Source organism: Pseudorca crassidens, chromosome 2 (genome assembly GCF_039906515.1).
Source record: "Pseudorca crassidens isolate mPseCra1 chromosome 2, mPseCra1.hap1, whole genome shotgun sequence".
Taxonomy (NCBI): domain Eukaryota; kingdom Metazoa; phylum Chordata; class Mammalia; order Artiodactyla; family Delphinidae; genus Pseudorca; species Pseudorca crassidens.
Window position 1 is genome coordinate 38066499 of NC_090297.1, and position 19824 is coordinate 38086322.

The 19824-nt window shown below is 47.6% G+C and overlaps 2 protein-coding genes across 6 annotated transcripts in view; one reads left to right on the plus strand and one right to left on the minus strand.

Moving 5' to 3' along the window:
- RAD54L (RAD54 like) overlaps positions 1-5568 on the plus strand; it is a 30933-nt gene extending 25365 nt beyond the window's left edge. For 3 of the 4 annotated variants that reach the window (XM_067726003.1, XM_067726005.1, XM_067726006.1), the window contains one exon: positions 22-5568. In XM_067726003.1, coding sequence (XP_067582104.1) covers positions 22-232 — 211 coding nt within the window. In that variant the 3' untranslated portion in view covers positions 233-5568. The remainder of the gene's footprint in view (positions 1-21) is intronic. The other variant, XM_067726004.1, reaches the window with a different exon arrangement.
- Positions 353-19812, minus strand: LRRC41 (leucine rich repeat containing 41). Of its 2 annotated transcripts, XM_067726001.1 has the most exons (10): positions 19300-19807; positions 15606-15692; positions 13755-13825; positions 6472-7615; positions 3027-3287; positions 2321-2485; positions 2130-2228; positions 1465-1587; positions 1165-1240; positions 353-1049 (listed from the first exon to the last, which is right to left on the minus strand). In XM_067726001.1, the coding sequence occupies exons 1-10, from the start codon at positions 19496-19498 to the stop codon at positions 830-832; spliced, it is 2445 nt and encodes an 814-aa protein (XP_067582102.1). In that variant the 5' UTR covers positions 19499-19807; the 3' UTR covers positions 353-829. The 2 variants fall into 2 exon arrangements, with proteins under 2 accessions (XP_067582102.1, XP_067582103.1); XM_067726002.1 differs by lacking the exon at positions 3027-3287 and having other exon boundaries at positions 19300-19812.
- Positions 19813-19824: the final 12 nt, after the last annotated feature.

Genomic DNA, 19824 nt, shown 5'->3' on the forward strand with positions numbered 1-19824 from the left:
AGCTCTGTCCTCTGCCCGCAGGTTGCGCTGCCACCGCTGTGTCAACAACCACCAGGTCTGGCCACCCCCTGATGGTTCTGACTGCACCTCAGACCTGGCTCAGTGGAACCATAGCACTGATAAGCGGGGGCTCAAGGATGAGGTACTCCAGGCTGCCTGGGATGCTGCTTCCACTGCCATCACCTTCGTCTTCCACCAGCATTCCCATGAGGAGCAGCAGGGCCTCCACTGATAACCAGCTGGTCTGGTGTGTAGCTGTTAAGAGGAAGAAGTTGGGGAAAGGGGGCTCCCTGCCCCATAGGGCACTGTTGAATTTTGTTCTCTGAGAGAAAAATCATCAAGAAGGGCTGCATGATGTTTGCCCAAAATTTATTTTATAAGAAAAACTTTTTTGGTTAAAAAAAAGAAAGGAATAAAGGTATGAAAGGGACTGAGGCCTGGGAGCAGCATGGTGAGCCCAGTAGAGGAGAGGCCTGGTAGTGGGCACTCCTACACTTCACTAAAGCCTGGGTAACTGCTTGAGGAGGGAAAGCAGGAACCCTGGGGCAGGGAAGGGGGTGGGGTCTGTCCTCAGTGATTAATGACCACTGTGACCTCCTGGCCCAGGGTACTGAGTAAGGAGCCCAAAGGCTCTAAACCCAGTTGTGGGAATGCCTTTGCTGGGCCCCATCAAGGCGTCCAAGACCTCAGTGCAAGGGCAAAAGGAAGAAAGAGAAAAAAGGTGACAGAAAGAGAAAGATAGAATTGGTGGTTGGGAGTTCTGGGCAGCCCATGCCTCAGCCCCTGCAAGCTGATGGTACTGAGTATGGGCCTGTGAGGCATGGGCCCATCACATGGTGCTGACATAATCTGCGAAGGCTTGGGATGAGTCCCACGAGTCGCTAACCACATGGCAGGTGGCGCGGAGCCGTCGGATGGCTTCCCTGGCTGTGACTGCATCCTGGTCCAGCCAGTTCTGGAAGAGGCGCAGGTGACCAAAGGCCCCACGGCCCCAGCGCTCCAGCCGCTTGGCAAACTCCAGAAGCCCATCTGGCTTGATGCAGTTGGAACTGGTAGGGGTGAGAAGGATTAGACACCCAGGAGTCAACTAATCCCTGGTCTGTGTCCCTGCAGCTCCATCCCTTGTCGTTGCCCTCCCTTCACCTTCCCTACACCCACATGTACCTGATATCCAGCTGACACAGAGAGGAGGATGAATCCTCTGAGAATACATCTGCCAGGGCCAGTAGGCCAGCATTCCCTGGGGAGAAGGGGAGAAATACTCATCACCTCTACCCAAGAACAGGGAACAAGGGTATCCCAACCCAGTTCTGGCTGGGGAGAAGCCCAGACTCCTAAAGCCCCAGCACAACTATATCCCAACCCCCGTCTTCCCAGTGGAGAGGTGTATGCCTTCACCCACTGAATTTCTAGGTCAAAGGACTGGCTCCTTCCCCCTCTCCCTCCTCAGGGCCCTGCCCCCACCCAGGCGGTTCCCTGGCAGCCGGAGGCCCTTCAGTGTGGAGTTGCCCTTCATAGCAGCAACCATCTCAGGCAGAAATTGGGCCGGGCGCTTCTCAAACAGACGGCAGAAGGAGAAGGTAATCTCTGTCAAGAGAAAGTGGATTAAGTTCTGATGGCAGCATGAGAACTGGTGCTGCCCCTCTGGCCCCAGGGCCTTAGCAAGGGGTATATGAGCATTTTACAGAGTCCCAGAAGGAGAAAATAATTTGTCCAAAACCCCAAGCAAGGCTGCAACTAAGTCAGTATTCAAACCAGAGATTGAGCCTACAGGGGAGGCTCTCTGCACAGACCTCCATACACTTCCTTCTATGCAGGGGTGGGCATTAGCTACAAGTCTATGAGGGGGCTCCTGGCAGCACATTTATCCCTTCCCACCACCATCATTTGTCAGCCACTGGAAGGTAAGAAAAACTTTTAGGTGAAGCACTCTCCAAGTGAGTAATTTCCCATGTTTAGTATAGGAAGAGTTGAGTAGGGGACCCTTTAGAAGGAAGGTGATGCAGGTTCTGTGATCATTTTATAGTTGACATAAGGCCAAGAAAAGAACAGTGGCTTGCTCCTTCAGTGAGACCGTGGCAGATCTGCAGTGAGGACCCACGAATGCCCCAGGCTCTGGATGAACTTACCTTGAAGAGTCAGATTCTGGAGCAAAAACAGCACCTCACTCTGACAGTCAGCCAGATTCATGTCGTGGAAGCTCAGCCTTTTCAGAGCTAGGTTGTACTCTGGATCGGGAAAGTTTATGGACCTTAGTGTTCTCAAAGAACAATGCAAAGTCCCCTTCTATTTTCCCTTTACCATTCTAACTGGGTCCTACCTTTGAGTGTCTGCAACACAAGCCCAAAATCTTGGGGAGAGGCAAAGGTGGCACTATCCAGGGACAGCTGCTGCAGAGAACCTGAGGCCTTCAGTACAGAGCAGAGCAGTGGGGCTGGCTGGGCTCCCCGTGGAAATCCCATCTCCAGCTGTTCCAGGCAGTTTTCTGGATATGGTAGGGAGAGAAGATTACAGCTGGCCATTGCTACTTCTCTCCCATTGCAGGTCCCATCCTGTCCTTAAAGGATTCACTGAAAAATCATTTATTCGTCTACTTGTCCTTGAGTGCCTACTATATGCGAGGCAGTATGCTAATATACGATTTAGTCCTTGTCCTTAACGGTGCTTTTAATCCAAGAACACAACTAATCAGACACAAGTAGAGTATGCAGCATGGTGGCATATGAGACATGCAGGAACTAAGGGGACATACAGCATGGGGACCCAATCTAGTCTAACGGTCAGGTCTGTTTTGGTTCAGACCCCTTTCTGGAGACAGATCTGCCATAGTCACTCCCTACGGGGCTAGTGTTGGTCTGGGATCTATCCAACCCATGGTTATCTTTAAGAACGGGCTCTAAAGGCAACAAATTACAGATAAGCCAGGAGTGTGTGGTGACTGGCCTGGATTAGAGATCTTTTGCCTTCCCCACACAAATAGACCTGCACACGTCTGTGGAGATAGACACACGCGCATAGTACTTCACCTGGTATCTCCTCATCCCCAATTATGTGGCTAGGGGGCCCTGCATTCCCTGGTACTGCAGGGTTGTCCCTCTGGCTAGGGTGGTCGACACGAATAGAGAGGACCCGCAACAGGGGCAGGGCTCGCACAATGGCACGTGTCAGCTCCAGGATGGGCAGTGGTGAGAACAGGTCACTGAGATGCAGGGCACGGAGGCGGCATCCAGCCTGGCTTGACAGGGCCCGCAGGCTATCTAGCAGGCGGAAGATATTAGAGCCCAGGCCTATGGCAGGAAAGAGATTGGGTCAGTCATGTGGGAGTATCAGTAGGGGTAATACTCAGATACAACTCCAAATATTTCTGTTGATAACTACCAAATCTGAGCTTTGGCTCAGATTATTTTAAATCATTCTCAGCTATTCATCCATTGTCTTGCTTTTTCCTCAGGTAACCAGCTTACTGATGCCGCCTCTACTGGGCCATGCCCTCAAACATCAGTCAGGGCAGAGTCACAAAACAGAAGATAGGATGTGGTGGGACAGCATGTGGCTGCTAGCTGATTGATGGGCCCAGACAGCAGCAGAGATCTCTGGACTTTTCCTATAGGTCATGGGGAACATCTGAAAACTAAGCAGGAGAGTGACAGTGATCCAATAGGGAATACTTTTAAATTCATTGGGTGGGAATAGGGCCGAAAACGATAACCACATCCCACAGAAGGGAGTAGGATCCAGAAAGGTTAGGGCAGTTGCTTAATGCCACAGAGCAAATAATTCCTTGGAAGCCACACCTTTATCTCTCCTTGGACTGAGCAGGCTCCTTTTGATTCATTCATTCAACTAAACCTTACCCATGGTAAGCACCTGGTAAGCTTGTTTTTCTGCTAGGTAGTCATGAGCAGCAGATCTTGTTCCTGCCTATACAGCCTGATAACAAAAGCAGATGATGGGGACTGGGGAAGTAGAGTGCTATGGAAGTAAAAGGATGGGTACTTAACACCCAATTTAGCTTTCGTCAGTAAAGACTCTCTGGCTGAGTCCTAAAGAACATAAAAGAGAGGCTAAAAGGAGGAGGAGTGACTGGCAGAGTGAACTTGGCATATATCAAGACCTGAAGGAGAAAGAGTGGCAGGTTCCAAGAACTGAGAAATACTCAATGTGGCTAGTGTGTAAAGTATGAGGGAGGGACGATTCAACTATAGAGGTAAGCAGGGTAAGAACATGAATGGCCCTCTAAGTAAAAACATACAGTGACAAGAAGCCGTTGAATTTTTAGATGATTGACAGATTGGCAGTTTTGAAAATGCTTGGGTTGCAGTGTAAAAAATGAGTTGTATGGTGTGTATGGAGTCAGAAGGAACTGCTGAAATGGTGAATCCAGATGAGAGGTAATGGTAGTCTGAATTAAGAATTGGAGATAAATGAATCTGAGAGATTGTACCACCTGGTAGCCAAATATATGTGGCGTAAGAGAATCCAGGCTTTTTTTGAGCAACTGAATCTGTGATGTCACTGAGAACAGAAGGAAGGTCTGTTTAGAAGGAAGAAGACGCATTCAGGTTGGGGAGTGTGGTTTATGAATCCTGTGATATCTAGTTGTCAGATGGATAAATAGGTCTGGAGTTTAGGAGGAGGATCTGGGCTAATGTCATAAAATGGGGGTGTCTTCAGCATAGTTGGTCTTTGAAACGAAGTCCAGTAAGCATGTGTAAACTGGGAGAGTTTTGAGGCTCTCTGAACATTAAGAGAGAAGTAATGTCCAGAAAGGGAGGAAAAAAAAACTCAGAAAATTTTGAGGTAGTAGAAATGAGACTATTTCACGAAGAAGACAATACTTAATAGCAGATGATGCCGAGAGTTAATTTAAGATGACTGAAAGGTATATATTGGACTTAGCAACAAGGATGACGTTGGTCACCTCGAGGTCCTTGATGCAGTAGACAGGGTGGAAGCAAGGCTGGAGTGGCTGTGAGAGAAGAGGGCACAGATGACTCTTAAGGTTGTCTTTGAAGGGCATGGAAGAATAGGACAGTTAATAAATGGAATAGATGGAGGTGGTGGTGGTAGTTTTTGGTGGATACCTGATTGAGAGAAGAGAGGCAGCATTAAGTGGTTTATAAGCATGAGTTCTGGAGCCAGGTTACCTGGGTTTGAATTCTAGCTCTACAATTTACTAACTTATCCTGGGCAAGTCACTTGACCTCAGAATTGTAAGGATTAAATTAGTTAAAGAATATTTAAAGGGGCTTCCCCAGTGGCGCAGTGGTTAAGAATCTGCCTGCCAATGCAGGGCACACGGGTTCAAGCCCTGGTCCGGGAAGATCCCACATGCCGCGGAGCAACTAAGCCCGTGTGCCGCAACTACTGAGCCTGCGCTCTAGAGCCCTCGAGCCACAACTACTGAAGCCTGCGCGCCTAGAGCCCATGCTCCGCAACAAGAGAAGCCACTGCAGTGAGAAGCCCTCACACCGCAACAAAGAGTAGCCCCCACTCGCCGCAACAGAGAAAGCCCGCGTGCAGCAATGAAGACCCAATGCAGCCAAAAATAATAAATAAATAAAATAATTTAAAAAAAAAGAATATTTAAAATATGCCAGATGCATAGTAGGCAGTATATAAAAGTTAGCTCTTATTGAGGCATTTGAAAAATGTGCTTTCCTAAGGAGTTAAGAGGTTATGTATCCAGAGCACAGGCAGAAGAGTTAGCCTTAGATAGGGCAGCCATTTCTCCCATTGTGATGAAGGAAGAAAGGAAGAGTGCAGGTGTAGGAGTTTCTAGGTTGGTTAACATGTTGAAGGAGTTCATGTGTGATGGCTTCTATTTTCTGTGAAGTAGGTGGTCATCTGCTGAGAGGAAAAGAAGGGTTTGAAGTGGTAGGGTAGGAATGGAACTGATGTTGCAGACAGGGTTCATATGAGGATGATGACCATGAATGTATATAGTAGCACCAATCTGCAGTTGTGTGACTTTCTCTAGCAGTGTTCAGCAACCTAGGCAGATTGCTGGATTTAGCCAGAACTGAAATTTGGCTAGCTGGGCACAACCAGATGGGAAAGAACTGAGGGCTGTTTTGCAGGTTGCTGGTCTGATTTTTTTTTAAAAAAGGTATCCCACACCTTTTTATATAGCTGCTTTGGTATGATTAGTGAGATCCAACCTCAGTCCTGGTTGGCCCTGTATACACTATATTCTCCCACCTGTCCTTGGTTTGCCTACCATATCTAAGGTAGACTCATTCTTCAGATTTTCATTGTCCCTCAGGAACCCCTGCTTCCAACTAAATCAAGCCTGTAGACCTTGTGTTCATCTTCTCTAGCACCGACAGTCTGCCACTATATCATGTGTGTGCCTTCTGCCTCCCTGTGAGAAGGCAGCTTCCTGATCATACCCCCTATTCCCCTCCACAGGGTTGGGCACACAGCTGGTGCTGCTGGGAGACCCAACCCCTGCCCCTCCAGGGCACTCACCATTATAGGAGAGTGTGAGGCTCTCCAGAGACACCCAGGAGCTCAGCAGGTGGCACAGTGTCAGAGCCGCCTCTGTGGAGAGTGGAACCGTGAAGAGCTCCAAGGTGGAAATGCTGCGGAATCTTTGGGAGGCCTCCAGTGCTGGAAGCCCCAGGCAACTGGGATCTGATCCATCCAGTGCTCCACAAGCCACTTCCCCGATCTCCATCTCTTCCCCATCCTCTTTCTCACCCGCCACAATGAAAACAAAGTCATATAGGTCTTCAGATTCAGCACCAGACCCCTGACGGGTGCGAGCACCCTTCTTCCCTGCAGCTCGCTTAAAACGCTTTAGGGGCTTAGGCTGTGGGGCTGAGCTAGCTGGAGCCCGTTTAGATGAGGATGTGGAAGAAGAAGCAGAGGCAGAGGAGGTGGTGGCTGGAGCAGAGGGTGGGCGTTTGGTGCCAGGAGCCTCATGGGAAGTGGCTGGAGGGAGCGGCTCCCTCTTAGGGTCTGTCCCGCCTGCTGTCAGACTCTCCTGTGTGCTCCGGCGTGTTACCCGAGCGGCAGGTGCACCTCTGGCCGTCTGCTTGGCTTCACTCTTCCGCCGGGAGGCCATCAGGGCTGCAGCACATCGCTCAGCAGCATCCCGGCGAGGCCGGCGTGAGCCCAGCAGGAGGGACCCTTCATCTCGGGATGGGGCCCGGCCTCGGGAGGCCTCTCCACAGAGGCGGCAGGGTGGGCCACCGGGGCCTGGCTGCCAGAAGCCAGCACTCATGGTGAGGATAAGAATGAAAAGGGCTGACTCAGGTACAGGCCAGGAGTACAGCGACACCTGGCTGACAGCCCCATGGTGAATAAGCTGATGCAACAGCTGCCGAAGTGACTGCTGAGCAGCCACATCAGAGAAAAGCAGGTGGCGGAACTTGAGGGTGTGCAGGGAACTGGCCAGGGTCTCCAGAACCCTGCGATTGGGCTCAGCCACCAGCTCAGTCGCACCCTGCAGCATGTTGCAGATGGTGAGCTGCCGGACATGGCGGGAGCTATGCAGGAGAGGTGAGAAGCGCTGGTCACAAAGACGCCTGTCAGAAGACACATCAATGGTCCCACGTAGAACATGGGAAAAAAAGGCCTCCATAAACTTGGCTCGCCAACAGGTCACGCTCTGAAAGCAGAGAACATTCCAGACAGCTGTGATACTAAGTGCTACCCATGGAACCCAGTTTCCTTCCTTCCAATAGCTAGCTGTTTACCGAGCCCGGTAACATTCTAAATAATGTATGCAAGTTCATTTAATCCTCACATCTTTGAGGTATATATTACTATTAGATCCATTTTACAGGTAAGAAAACCAAGACACAAATGTTATTGCCTGTGGTTACACAGTTAAGGGGCAGGATTAGGATCTGAACCCAGGAGGGAATTCCCTGGTGATTCAGTGGTTAGGACTCTGAGCTCTCACTTCTGAGGGCCCAGGTTCAATCCCTGGTCGGGGAACCAAGATCCCACAAGCCACACGGCATAGCCAAAAAAAAAAAAGGATTGGAACCCAGGAAATTTGGTTCCAGAGACTATTACTATAGTGCCTCCCAAGTGAAACATTCAACCCTGTAAGTTCTTCCACACTTGTTTTTAGAACCTGATCCTAACTTTCCATTCTTAACGCTACCACCTTTGTTCAGACCCTTATCACCTAACACCTGGCTACTTCATTAGCTTCCTGATTCCTCTGCTTGTTCCCCTTCCCAAACTTTTGCACAAGTCCACTGGGTTCATCTTTGTATTAAAAAACAAAACTCTGATTACATTATTCTCCTTTAAAACCCCTAATGTCTCCCCACTGCTTAGGGGATCAGTGCTGCAACACATTTGAAGTTCCTCAGACTGGCAGGGAAAGCTGTCCACAATATAGCCTCTGCCTACCTGAGAAGCTTTATCTGCCACACCTTGCTCATGAATGCTTTGCTCTGGCGAAACTGGTCACCTCACTGACCCAAACGTGCCTTCTTTTTCCTTTCCTACCTCTGCCAGAAATGCTCTCCATTGCCAGATCAAATAGACTTCATGAAGACCTACCAACATTTTGCTCTTTGAGGCTGTTGGTCTCATTGAGTGTCTGCCCCACTTTCTACCCCTCCCCCCTACCTCTCATGTTGGTACTCTGATACTGACTATCAGGTCTTAGATGTTGGTACATATGTCTGATGGTGTTGAGTCTCTTCCTCTATACACATCTCATCCCAACCAGATTAGAAATACCTGGAGAGGAGGCAGCAACTAGAAAACTAGTGCCTTAGTTTTCTCCAAGGCAATACTTTGCTTTGATGGGTATGAGATTTCATCAGGCTATTCTGATACATTTAGAAGAACTGAACACACGTGATTTTTTTTTTCCACAAGTGATTTTTAAGCTTTGATATACATCAGAATTTACTGTGGAGCTTTTTCCCAAAATTCATATGCCATGTACCCAGACTTGGTGATTATATTATGTTACATCTGAGGTAAGGTCCATGCATCTTTATTTTTTAAACCTTCCCCAGATGATTCTGATGTATATATCAGAGATTAGGAATTACTGCTACCTACTCCCAAAGGACACATTGAGACAAATATTGATATTTCTCTAAGTCCCCATTCTCTCCTAAGGTGCATAGAAAGTCTGATGACTTTCATAAAAGTGCCAGCTCTGCCACTATACTCTGGACCTCTTGAAACCTCTTTATTCATCTGTAAAATGTGGATAATATCACCTGCTTCACAGGTTTGTTGTGAAGATCAAATGAGACAGTGCAAGTTTAAAGCACCTTGTAAACTGTAAAATACAAAATGTAACTTCTGTTAATGATAATAATTACCCCACATGGGAAATGTGAAATGGACTGGATGGAGGCAGAGCCTGTTAAGCAGGGTGCTTATTCAACCTGAAGGTGGTGGGGCCTGAGGTTCCCAAAGGCTAAAAATAAGATACTTCCTTTGGTATCTACCCTGCCTCCGTGCATTCCCTCATACCAGATTGACCCTCAGTTTATATGAGGTTCTTGGCAGGCAGGAGGTGGGCCCCTATTCTCAGGCAAAAGTGTCATTCCTTTTGCCCTAGCTATTCCCCAAGACCCTGCTGTGGTAATAATTAGGAACGACTTCATGTTTAAGCTAACTGCATGGCACAACAAGTGAGAAAGGCCCCTCCAGCAGCAGTGTGGGGGCCTGAGGGCAGCAGAAAAAAATACCTGGCAACCAAATCTCTACTCAGCCTTAAGTAGAAGCTAAGAGGGTATTCCTGAATCCTTTAATCCTGCCTCATTCTAGCACTTTTTTCACACATTTGCTGGCCCACACAGCCTTGAAAAATACTTGCAGGTATCCCTAGCAAGGCTTCAACTTCACAAGTGAAATAGATGGTTACCATGAGATCTGGGCCTAAAATATGGACAAATATGTGAACGTGAACCAAGATATTGTGGCTGTTTCCGACTATAAGGCATGTGGAATATGAACTTTAGATAACTAAATACTTGGGTTTTTCAGACATTTTATTGGTTTACAAAGACAATAGGAGAGAATATTTGAAATTGGAACACCCCAGACCTGTGACAACCACAGTGAAAGCAGCATGACATAGTGATTAAGAGCATGCACTCCAGAGCCAGACTGCCTCAACTTGAATGTCCGGTCAGCCATTCATGAACTGTCACCTTAGGTAAGTCACTTTTCCTCTTTCTGTCTCAGTTTCATCATCTGTAAACTGAGGAAGAAAACTATACCTACATGACAGAGTTGTTGTGAAAATTAAATGAGTATGTAAAATTAGTTGACTATTGCAATGGCTTCTTTCTCATGAATTAATGCATAAGCAGATAGCAATTCACTGCATTTTATTCCATCACCACCCTGTAGAAGATTCTATGCTAAAACTTCAAAGCTGAAAAATACCTGAGAGATCTAGTCCAAACCACTCATGTTGTGGACCTGTACACTATAGTTCATACACTATAGTTCAGACAATGCATAGTGATTTAAATACTTTCTTTTGGGGGAGAGTAGGGGAAATAAGGCACCACCAAAGAGGTGACATGACATTTGCTTACCAACACAATCAGTCCTTGGCCCATCCACAACGGGCTGGCAGCTCAGGTACTGGTAGGGAAGGAAGAAGTGTGTACAAACTAGGGAGAGCTAAATATTTTCTTGTACTAAACTGTTAGAGCCTGCAAATGCTCATAAACTATATATCGTCCACTGTTTTTCTGATAACAGAAATATTGTTTGTGGAACTATAAGGAAGCAAATCAAAAATCATGTGTAAACCAACTTTTTGGAGTGTATATGTATATGTGATGAGCTATAGGTATTTGTGTTTATAACACTGAGACAATTCTGAACAGTTTCAAATGCTGGGCTTTTTTTTTAAACATTACATATCACCACATCATTAAACATTTTTACCACCACGTATTTAAATATTTTTAGAATGACTTTATTAATATTTTGAAAATATGGATGTACTATATTTAATAATTTCTATATTATTGAATACTTAAATTGTTTCTAGCTTTTTATATTAAACTTTGCTGTAATGAACATCTGGAAATAAATCTTCACGAGTATCTCAATTTTATATACCATAAGATATATACTTCTTAAAATTTCTAGTTGAAGAATTTGAATATTTTAAAGACTCTTGACAATTATCACCAGATTGCCCACCAAGAAAGTTGTAACATTTCTGCTCCCACCACCAGCATATTAAAATGCAAGTCCTACCCACCCCTGGAATTATCTTTTAAAACAAAACGAAATTAAAACAATACTTCACTAATTTAAGAGGTATAATTTTACTTTCCCATTTTTTTATTATTAATGAGATTGAACATTTTTTACTTTACTGGAGATTTTTGTATATTTTGAAACTTGTCCAAATCTGTATTCATTTTATTCTACTGTTCACCTGTCTTATCTTCTGTATCCTTTTATATTGCAAATATTGTTGCAAACATTCTTTTACGTGCCTTTTAAATTGTATTTATAGTGTTGGCATTTTATGTGGCCAGATGTGTCCATATTTTCTTTTTTGGTTCTGCCTATTTACTAGTACTCTCCACCCTGAGATTAGATAACCAGTCACCTTTATTCTTTTTTAAAACTGTTTTGTGCTTTTACTTTTTACAATGTAATCTTTAATCTATATAGAAATTGAGTATATTGTAAAGTGAGGCTCTAACTTTATTTTTTCCAAATGGTTAACCAGTTACTAGAGAACCACTGATTGAATAATCCTTCATTTCCCCATTGCTTTGTCTCCAGAATATCTATTTTATTCTGCAGATCTCTTAATACACATATACACTAGTACTACACAGTCTGAAACACTATTGCTCCATAAGCAACCAGGTACTCTATCTTGCTCACCACTATATACCTAGAACCTAGCATAGTGCCTGGAACTGAATAGTCACTCAATAACTGTCTGAATTATGAATGAAGTGAAGGTTACTGTTATGCAAAAGTGGGAAGTGGAAGCAGACACCCTCTGGAATGGATATGATGCTCCAAGTCAGGACTTCTGCGTAGGTGACTGTTAGGCCACCAGGCCTGCGGCTTCCTATATATTCTGAAATACTCTGAGACAAGGAAACAGATAACAAATAGACATTCCTTCCCAGGAAGCTTGAGATAATGGTGGAAAAAGCTTTCTCAAAGAGAAAGATATTACAGTCTCCATCACCTGTTAGTCAACCATACTACTTGGGAGACACTGTGACAAAGTGAATCTCATGTTTCTTTAAAGGTTGCAGGAAGCTGTTGCTGTTTCTTAACATTCTTGTGTCCACTTCCCTTCCTCATAAGGCCTAACTCCTATACATAATGCCTGATAATTTCATTGGGCCTCAATGTCATTATGCTGAACTCCAGGGGCTGCATCTACATCTAGAAGTGGAAAAGCTGAAGGATATGGAGCTGAATGTTATTACTGAACCTAGTGTATCCCCACAAAATAAATCTCCAATTTCTGATAAAAGCTTGTTCTCTTGTCATTTGGCCTCATTCACTATATAAAGCCCAGTTCAAATACTACTTCCTAGGAAAGAATTTCTTACTCCTTTTTCCTTCAACCTTCTCGCTACACTCGATCATACCACTTGGCCTACCATACATGATGTATTTGTTTGCAGATTTCCCCACTAAACTGACAGTTCCTCAAGATTAGGGATTGTGTCTGTACCTCTAATATTCAGCATAAGATGTGGTATGTGGTAAGTCTGAGTAAATGTTTATTGAACTCAATCTGTCCTGTCACCGAATTATGGAGCAGTAAAAGGAATTCTGTTTAAATGAGAGCTCCAGTGAGTTATATTTGAACCAATGAATAATAGAATCTTATTATTCTAAGGGCTAAGAGGACCCCTAAAAGTATCTTGTCCAATATCTCCAACAATGCCAAACTTCTTCTATTGATACAGTACCCTTGTGTCAGGTGGGGTTATCCAGACTCTATTAAACACTTAGTGATGGGAAGCTTATTACCTCTGGAATTAGCTTGTTTCATCACCAATAACCTCAGAGTTTAAAAATTCTACAGTTTAGCAAAAATTTATCCTCCTTTAGCTTCCACCCAGAACAAGTCTGTTAATCCCTCTTTCAAATATTTCAAGACAGTTCATGTTCCCCAAGTCTTCTCTTTTTCAGGAAAAACATCTCCAGTCTTCCAAATGTGACTCACATGATGTGGCTTTGACTTCTTTCTCCATACTCCAGGGATAGCCTGACCACTGCAGAGTCAAGCAGGTCTATCATCCCCCTTGTCTTTCAGTCTACATTATAGTTACATTAGTTCACACAGCTCAGGATATAGTCATTATATGAGTGGCTTTAGCACAATGTAGACTAAACCCCCTTAATCTTTTTTATTCTAGCTGCTGCTGAGCCAGACCCCTCCACCCACTACCCTGAGGTCTTGCAATTAGAATTTTTTAGACTCAAGTGGAGAGTTGGTTTATTCTGCTAACTTTCATCTTGTTAGGTTTGACCATTGCTCCAGCCCTGTCAAGATCTGAATCCAGGTTCTGCCATCCATTGTGATCACTACCTTTCCCTGTTTTGTGTCACCTGCAAACATGGTGAACAAGCAAGTCAGTGACAAATGTCAAATGAAAAGAACTTCGTGACAAGCCATCAGAGACCTCTTCCCAAATTCATTCCATGCCTGCCCCTGCACTTCACCAGTACCCAGCTTGTGTTTGTGTGCTATTCCTGCTTTCACTGTGCAAAGTCAGGCCAGAGTTCTACCTGGTGCCTTAACTTACTTCCAAACTGGAAGGCCTTGTCTTCATCAGCTCATCCCATAGTCGGCGCCAAATGGCCTGAGTGGAGAGGCCTGTAGAGAGAAATATCACATTTACTTGGCTGCTCCTTGGTCTCCATGAGTGAAGTACATCAGCCTTTTAATGTCCTTTTCTAGGTTCACAGGAGCAACATGGCAGAGTGGTAAAGAGCACTGGCTCTAACGACAGACTGCCTGGCTTCAAATATCAGCAAACCATAGTCTAGCAGTGTAACCTTGGGCAAGATACTTAATTTTTCTGTACCTCAGTTTCCTTATCTATAAAATGTAGTTGTTAATAGCAATTTCACAGAGTTGTTGAAAATATTAAATGAGTTTCCCCAGGTAAAGTGCCTAAGACAGTGCTTGGAACAGGGTTAGTTAGATGAATGTTAGCTATTAACAGATGTGTCCAATGAGGGGTTTGGGAGGCAGCTTGATAAATTAGAAAAACTAATTCAAAAGATTCAAAAGGGGCTTCCCTGGTGGCGCAGTAGTTGGGAGTCTGCCTGCCGATGCGGGGGACGTGGGTTCATGCCCCGGTCTGGGAAGATCCCATGTGCCGCGGAGCGGCTGGGCCCGGGAAGCATGGCCGCTAAGCCTGCGTGTCCGGAGCCTGTGCTCCGCAACGGGAGAGGCCGCGGCGGTGAGAGGCCCGCAAAAAAAAAAAAAAAAAAAAAAAAAAAGAGATTCAAAAGATCTGGGTTCAGGACTTCCCTGGTGCTCCAGTGGTAAAGAATTCTCCTTACAATGCAATGGACACGGGTTCGATCCCTGGTCAGAGAACTAAGGTCCCGCGTGCTGTGGGGCAACTAAGCCCGCGTGCCACAACTACTGAGCTCGCACGCCTCAACTAGAGGGCCCTCATGCCACAAACTACAGAGCCCACGCACTCTGGAACCTGCACGCCACAACTCTGGAGCCCACATGCCCTGGAGCCTGCATGCCACAACTAGAGAAGAGAAAACCCACATGCCACAACTAGAGAGAAGCCCGGGCGCCGCAGTGAAAGATTCTGCATGCCTCAATGAAGATCCCGCGTGCTGCAACTAAGACTCAATGCAGCCAAAAATAAATAAATAATGAATTTAAAAAAATACATTGTCGTAACTGAAGTTTATTTAAAAAAAAAAAAGATCTGGGGCTTCCCTGGTGGCGCAGTGGTTAAAAATCCGCCTGCCAATGCAGGGGACACAGGGTTCGAGCTCTGGTCCAGGAAGATCCCACATGGTGCAGAGCAATTAAGTCCGTGTGCCACAACTACTGAGTCTATGCTCTAGAGCCCACAAGCCACAACTACTGAGCCCGTGAGCTACAACTACTGAAGCCCATGTGCCTAGAGCCCGTGCTCTGTAACAAGAGAAGCCACTGCAATGAGAAGCCCGTGCACCACAACTATAGAAAGCCCGTGTGCAGCAACGAAGACCCAATGCAGCCAAAAATAAATAAATTAATTTAAAAAAATAACTTAAAAAAAAAAAGATGTGTTCAGGAATTCCCTGGCTGTCCAGTGGTTAGGATTTGCTGCTTTCACTGCCGGAGCCTGGGTTCAATCCCTGGTCGGGGAACTAAGATCCTGCAAAAGGTCTGGGTTCTATTTGGCTTTGCTATTAATTGTTGTGTGCCTGTGGTTTCTTTTTTATTAGTATAATAGGGATCACATACTTGTTTTGTGTTTCACAGGACATTGAGAAATCAGATAAGAAAATAGGTGTGAGGGTACTTTTGAAAAGCATGAAGTTCTATGCAGGTATCAGGTGTAATATTTACCTGAAGAACATCATGGTGCCTTGCTTACAATCAGTGACTGAAAAAAAGACAGAAAAACACTCACCTTTCTTGAGGGCAGTTTCCTCAATCCTCTCCAAGTAATATATATTGAGCAGAGGTAAGATGCTTTGAAGTATTGGGCCTGGGAGGGCTACAAAAACCAAACATAAAATTTACTTTTTTCTCCCAGAGTTGCAAGCATTATTTATCCTACTGGAAAGGAAAACAGAAGGGCAAGACTTCTCACTTGACGAGTGGAACTTATAGAAGCTAACCTAAGTTTAATTCAAACTCTGGTCCACTTATCTTCAGCCACTTAGTTGGCAGCTGGAATTTCAGGGGCATGCATGTCTTCAAGGGTGAGATAATCCCACAAAGCAAGCTGATAGGCTCATTTAGGAGCTGGCAGTTCACTTCTGCCCAAGCCTAATGGACCATTCCTCATTTAAAAGGTCCTTTTGAGTATGTGTGATTTTAAAAAATCACATAATTTTTCATAATCTGGGCCCTACTAACTTCTCCAGCTCCCTGCTTTGCCTCCTACACTTCAGCCATAATAAACTACTTTTTTCAGTTACCTAACTCCCTGCTTTCTGCCTGTGCCTTTGTCATGCTGTTCTCTCCACTGGGAATGTTCTTGCCATTTTCAGCATATCAATTACTCATCTTTCACGTATCACATGCCCTTTATTAAGCCTTTCCTGAAATCCCTTCCCAGTCTTCCAAACTGGCCACTTCCATCCTTTGGGCTCCCACTATACCCTGAACTAGCACTTTCCTATGAAGAATAGAAATAATTAGGCTCTATACTCTTAATTCAATATATCTTAAAAACAAAACTTGCTCTTGCTAACTTCCCTAGATCTGAGAGGCATTACAGTATTGTGGCTAAATGGTTTAATCTCTAGATTGGACAAAACTGGGTGAAATCCTGATTGTACCACTTAATTATGAATTCATGGACAAATTAATGTCTTTGAGCCTCAGTTTCCTCAATTTTAAAATTGAGATAATAATAACTACCTCTTAAGATTGTTGTGAAAATTAAAGGAGACCATGCTCATAATCTTTTGAAGACTATGCCTGTCCATAATCTCACTAAATTTTAGCTATTATTATTCTTATCCTGTCAAAAGCATCTCTGTCCTGCCAAGAACAAGTCTTAAGATCATGATACTTGAGAAAATTCTTTCAAAACTTACATTCCAGGATATCCTTTTATCTTTACTTATGCAATAACTGAGTCTAGATATCCAAGAGCCTAGTACAATTCTTTCTACATAGTAGGTACTCAATGTACCTGCTGAAGAAAAGCATTAATTCCCTATGCTATTATACTAATGTAGTCACTCTACTGCATTCAAAATAAAGTCCAAGTTCCATATCCTGGCATTCAAGGTATAACATACCTATTTTATTCCTCATTATATCCTTTCCTGCTGCCTTTACTCATTTTCCCCTCTTCTCTCTCTACACAAAGAAAAGCTAGTGCACTACTTCCAGGAAGCTTTCCTGGCTGTTAGCCCACACTGAGACCTTCCTCCAAAATAGCATTGCTTAGCAGGCCTCTTACTTGGCCCTTCTAAGAGACCTAGCTTGATTCTGTGTGACTGTCCACCTGGGCTAGGCCCATAGGAGCTCTTCCTCCTCTGTCCATAATGCTCCCCTGTTTAGCCATCCCCTCTCACAGCCACAGGGATTCTCATCCCGTTATTCACAAACTCCTCTGTACCTTTCTCCATTCTTCTTAAGCCAGGCTCTTCCTTGCTTCTTTCCAGCCCACATCGTCAATGCTTCCCCTTCCCAACTTTGGGCCTCCACCCCCAGTCCTCTGTCCTGGTAGCCAGGTTTAGCATTCTGGAAGGTCCAGGCTGACACTGCCAGATCCACTGTACCTTCTTCCACATTCCCCAGGATTTTTCTGAGCCTCCTGCACAGATCCACTGAGACTCTTCTCCCATTGCCCATGAGTCAGCCTGACTCTACTCTTTCAGCTGTTGGTCCAGGGCCTCCACAATCCCCTCCCCCTCACTAGGCCTGAGGACTTCTAACAGTCTTCCCCCAGCAGACAAGGCACTTGGGCCTCTTCAGGATCCGTCCCCACCACCACCACCACCAAGGGCCTTCCTCCATCCCTGGACCTCCTTAACCACTCCACAGCTTTGGGGCTCATTCCTGGAGGCCCAACCCCCCAAACGCCAGGGACTTTTCTCCACATCGGCCTCCTCACGCGTGTAACCCAAACCCCCATCCCAGGACATCAAGCCCCGACTCCTGACCTTACACAGGCCTTCCTCCTCGCAAAAGCACCACCACCACCATTCCTGAGGCCTACTCTAGACACCCCCCCCCAAGGCCCAGGGCCTCCTCTCCTGCCACCCCCTCCCCCTCCCCGGGCCCTCGGCCTGGCCTGCCATCTCCTCACCCAACTTCAGCCCTGGCCTCCGGGCCCCACCCCCTCACACCAGCAGTCAGTCAGGCCCAAGGCCTCCCTCCGTCCCGTGCGGGCAGGCCTACCCCCAGACCTCTCACTTTCCTCTCTTTCACTCTCACCGTCGGTGCCCAGGTCGCTCACCCGCGCTTTCCTCCTCAACTGCCAGACTGCGACCAGCGGTACCCACCCCACGGCCCGGCCTCCTCGTGCCCATCCGCCCGCAGGCCTCCCTCCTCCGTTACCCGGCCCACCCCGCCGCCGTATTCCCAGGCCCCCCGGCCGGGCTAGTCGGCTCACCCTCCCAGGCCCTCATCCCAGCGCCCTAGGCCGCCCGCCTGTGCTTCTCAGCCTGGGCGCCCTCAACCCAGGCCGGGCCTGGCGGTCTCGGCCGCTCTCAGGCCCGGGCCTCCTTTCACTCCACTCGGACCCAGGCCTCCTAGCGGCGCCGCGCCCCCTCCCAGTTCGGGATCCCCGGGCCGTCGCCCCGCCTGGGGCCTCCGTGGCCCTTCCCGCCTGTCCGTCATTCGCGCCTCCGTCGATTGCTGATCCTCTCCCGGCCTCCCTTCACCCGCTCTCTGGCCCTTCCTCGCCGCTCCGGCCAATCCGAGCGGCCCCCGGCGCTCCGTGCCCTGCCCGTCAGTCCGTCGCTCAGTCAGTTTGGCATCCGAGGCCCTGGCCGTCTGTTCGCTCCCTCCAGCCCCGGGCCGTCAGACAGGCCTCGGCGCCCCGAGCCTTTCAGCCTCTCTGGCAGCCCCATCCCCTCGCTCTCCAGTCCACTGGCTGCCCTCGCTCAGCAGCTTGGCCTCCGGAGTCTCGGCCCCCGCGGTCTGTCAGGCAGACGCCGGAGGCCCCGCGCCGTCAGTCTGGTTAGGTGGCCCCGGGCCGGGCCTCCGGGCCTCCTGGCCTCCGTCCGGGCCTCGCAACCTCGGCCCCCGCCCCCAAGCAGAAGGGCCATCCCTGACCGTCCGTTAGACATCCGAGACTCCTCAGCCCGGCCCAGCCCGAGTGTCACTTCGGAGCCCACAGCCCGGCTAGTCAGTCCTGCCTCTGTCGCCCGGCCCGCTTCGCCCCAGACCGGGCCTCCTGGCCTCGCCCCCCGCGCCCCCCGGCCAGGCCGCGGTGCGGGTCCACCTGCCGGTTTGGTCTCCGCCTTTACTGTGCCCAGTCCTGTCAGTCACGGAATTCATGCTCCGACCCAAAGGTCTGGCTTCCAGTGCCCCGGGCTGGGCCTTGCTCCAGGCCTCCCGGCCTCGCCCCCCGCGCCCCCCGGCCGCTGGGCCGTCTCCGCTCGTTGCCAGAGGTAGCCCCTCACCCCGCGACTTACCCCACACCCCGCTTTCCAGAACCCCCATATGGGCGCTCACCGCCCGCCCGCACAGCTCGAACAGGGCGGGGGGAGCGCTGGGGCCCGAGGCCGAGCTCTTCGCTGGCGCCGCCTCCCGGGACGTGGCCTCCATGGTCGTTGCCGCCGCTACCTCACAGAACCAGCAACTCCGGGCGCGCCAGGCCTCGGGCGCCGCCATCTTGGGGAGGTGCGCGAGCCCGAGAGTAGCATTCGCGGGCCGCCATCTTGAAAAGGTCAGCAGTTAGGACGGTTCCATCAGCGATGTGGGGAAGAGTGGGAATTGCGCTAAAGGAACATCGAATACTTCTGCATGCTTTCCAAGTCTCTTAGAAGCCAATATTTCAAGTAAATTCCAAGGGTCAATATGTTTTGGTCTGGCATGACTAAGGGGATAATTCCTTAGCAAATCCTCCTCTGGTGCAAATACCAGCTACCCCCATTCCCTGCCTCTGAGCAGTAGTACATGCCAATCGGAGCGTGTGTTCGCGACCACGACTAGTCTGC